Consider the following 3,728-nt stretch of genomic DNA (forward strand, 5'->3'; position numbering starts at 1 on the left):
CGGTAACGTTACCCACGGCCATGTAAGCCCTCTGTATTTACCGTCGGCCACACCATGGATAATTTGTGGGTAATCGTGGTTTCAACAACAAATGTTTGGTCATATATTACCCACGGCATAGCCGTTAGTAACGTTACCCACGGCTTAACCTTCAGTAATATTACCCACGACTTAGCCATCTGTAACATTACCTAAACCGTCTATAATTCTTGATATGCTTTGAGCTTCAATCATTAATACCCACGGCTAAGCCTTCAGTAATGTTTTTTCCCTGTATACAATAATACACAATATATATATCATTCAATTGATGGTTCATTTGTTTCATATACAGATTGCACATTAGCCTTCAAGATTTCTATATATTTATAACCACCTATCTATATATATATAACACATTGACCTTTATGTAATCAACAAAAGCTAAAATAAAATCGAAACTCAATAACTTTCATAACTCCAATGGATTTTAACATAAACAAGTCTCAATCATTATCAATCCACAATTCTCCGAATGAAATAAACATTAATATAGCAAGCAGTTTGACATGAAGTTAAACAAAACATAAAACAAGTCTTCAATAAAACATAGTGTGGATGTCAAAGTAATACTAAAGCATAATTCAATCCTCTACGCTGTCAACAGAGTCGGCATCAGTGTCAGAGTCATCATCATAGTCTGGATGGCGTCGTTGCCGGCCACCCTTGATGGAAGCAACACTTTCAGCCAATTCCTTCAGTTGTCTCTCCAAATCTTGTGTGCGCTTATTCGCCTTGAGACATTCCTCACGTGCAACTCGAGCATCATCCTCTGCTACATTTGCTCTCTCTTCAATTGCTGCCATTTGAGCCGCAATACCGACAGAAACTTGGCTACTATATGGAGATACATGCGACTGCTGGGTCAGGGAGGATACACCTGGCTTGTAGCGCTTTGCCATATCACCAGTACCATAAAGACGTCCCCGAGTCTTTCCCCCAGCTGATTCAGCCCATAAGTTCAATTGAGTTGCAGGATCAACCTCCTTGGTGCCATTATCAGATGCCTTCTTCATCTTCTCCTTATATGTTTCCTGCTCAACAAAACAATGTAACATACATATTACATTTAAGTTGTCACACGATGTATGAAATTACTTAACAATCAAAAGTACACAAACATACACATTTTTATATGATGACTGAAGCATACATACTACAGTAGGAATATAGCCTTCAATAACTTTCCATCATACTGCAGTAGATATATAGCCTTCAATAACTTAGTTCTCTAATATGTAATAAATATTGTCGATCTACTGTTAAATCAGCAATTTTTGTTTCACCAAAATAAGCAATTGACAGAAAAATTCATTATGTTTTTTTTGTAAACAGTCAACTTTCGAGGACCCATTAGTGTATTTGAACGAAAAACAACAAAGAGGCCGAAACCCAAAAACAGCAACACCCAAAATAAAAACTACATCTACTGAACATCAATAGACACTTACATATGTCCTCTTCGATCTTTCATCCACCCATGAAGATCTGTCCTCCTTCTTCGTATGAGTCCATAAGAAGACCTCATCAACCGTGGGCTCTCTACCCATCTCCTGACGCTTAAACATGATAAAAAATTGTGTTAGAAATATTAAATATTGAACCTACAAGTTGAATTTTAAGAAATCAAGTGTTTAACATAAAAAAAAACATACCATTCGTATGACATACTCATTTGTGGATATGGATCCACCTGTATGGACGGATCCGCCCTTGGCAGAAGCACGATTATTCTTATTTCGGGCAGATTTCACCTAATAATCTGTAGATTGCCATTTCTTTTCAAGCCCTTTCCAAGAACGCGGGCCAATCCAAGATGGGCGTTCATTCTTGTTCCTTGCCTCCATTAGCATCTCAGAAAGGCGCTTTGAGCCCTTGCTCTTGAAGATAATCTTAAGCTCAAACTCATCCTCAGGCCTCCATGCAACTTTTTTCTGCAATAAGAATCAACATAAACAAAACAAAAAAATCAAAGTGAAAAACTTCACACAACTTTGAATAGCTAAGCAAAGTGACAAATTTACACAACTTTTAATAGATAAGAAAAGTGACAAACTTACCCCAAGTTTTAAGAACATGCGCTCCACCCTCTTAGGTGGGATCTCTCCCCATCTTGACCATGCACTGCGAAACTGAGATCGAATCACTGAGGTTAGGGCCCTCGAAGCCACCCTACACGGGTTCCACCTACAAACAAGTTATAAAAAAAAAATACTAAAATACCTTATACACACATAATCATATAATTGATAAATTAACAATAATTAATTATGTACCCTTTCCCATCTGGAAAAATATATGGTCTTCCATCAGGTGCTTTATCAAGATCATGATTAGTGTGTCTCGACAGTTGTGCCCTATCATCACTGCTGTGCGCATGCACTGAACTTGATTGATTGTTCGGATTTGGCGTCTGTCGTGACCCCTGTGCTGATGGGAAGGGATCAATGGTAGGGGAAGATGAGGGTATTGCATCTAGTGAAACCCTTGGATCCAACTGCCCTGTATCCGACTGCCCTGCATCCATATGCCCTGCATCCAGCTGCTCGACATCTTGCTCCCCTGGATCTCGCTCCCCATCATTCAACTGATATGCATCCTGCTGCCATGGTGTTGTAGCGTCATCACTAAAAGGCGACTTTGCAGCAGATGCATGTAGATGCTTAGTAGCTTGTTTCAATTTATGTGGCATAATCATCCGCTTTTTCACCTGTGAACCTTTCAACTTCTTACAGTTTTCTTTAGGAGCCATGATCTGTCCAAAAAACATAAAAGAAAATAGTTGATAATGAGAAACAATAAAAAATATATGCTAACTTTAAAGAAGTGGAAAACAAAAGCTGTGAATAAAATTAGAGTATTTTTTAATCATATCTAAAGAGAGAATTTATATTACTTTGAAAGAATGACTTCATTCTTCTAATACAGTTGAAACATAGCACACTAAATAAGACAAACAGTGAGGTGGAAATTTGATTCTTCTAATTTCAAACAAAGACACAAAAGAGAAGAAAACATAGTTTAGTGTGCTTAAAAGTATTAGAACTTTTTAAGTACAATATCAATATCAAATTTTGATTTCTTGTGTGCAATCTCTTTCATATTATGAAGTGGTGATGACTTTTACCTTATGACAGTTGATGTGGTCACTCAACAAGTTAATAAAATGGATCATATTGTGATCTGTCCAGAAAATATATGCTAACAAAAAATATACGCTCACAACCAAAGAAAGAACCAGCAAACAAAGGACAAAACAAAAATGACAAAATGGACACAAAAATGCAGCAAAACTTAAAATTTCATAACAGGGTATAAAGTCAAATGTCAAGATTAGTGAACCCATTAGTAATGATTTTTAAGTTTTGCTGCATAAATGCAACAACTAAAGAATTTTCTGTCCAGGTGGGGATTTACAATCCTAGCTGATATGCCATGGCACCCCATCCTAATTTACAAGTCAATTCATGAAGTGTAACTATCAAACTATGTAAAGAACCTCAAATATCTTTTTAAGGGAAGTAAAAGAAAAAGCATTCTTGATCTCTAATAGAGAGGTTTTATGTGTAATAAATAAATGCTACTTTAGGCATGTACTCCTAATGCTGCAACGATAATTGAGAAGATAATATTGGTGAGGAGAAATTAATTTCATTGCATGTGCCTCTCTTTTTTCTCGAGTGGAATCA

The 3,728-nt window shown here is 36.8% G+C and overlaps 1 protein-coding gene across 1 annotated transcript; it reads right to left on the reverse strand.

Annotated features, from left to right (window-relative positions):
- Window positions 1-429: 429 nt before the first annotated feature.
- LOC146914639 (uncharacterized) lies at window positions 430-1,776 on the reverse strand. The gene is made up of 3 exons (XM_085717441.1): window positions 1,695-1,776; window positions 1,491-1,598; window positions 430-1,073 (listed from the first exon to the last, which is right to left on the reverse strand). Exons 1-3 carry the CDS (start codon window positions 1,695-1,697, stop codon window positions 624-626), a joined length of 561 nt encoding a protein of 186 aa, XP_085573567.1. The 5' UTR covers window positions 1,698-1,776; the 3' UTR covers window positions 430-623.
- Window positions 1,777-3,728: the final 1,952 nt, after the last annotated feature.

Source organism: Medicago sativa, chromosome 6 (genome assembly GCF_051527215.1).
Source record: "Medicago sativa cultivar Bolivia chromosome 6, Bolivia_mono, whole genome shotgun sequence".
NCBI lineage: Eukaryota > Viridiplantae > Streptophyta > Magnoliopsida > Fabales > Fabaceae > Medicago > Medicago sativa.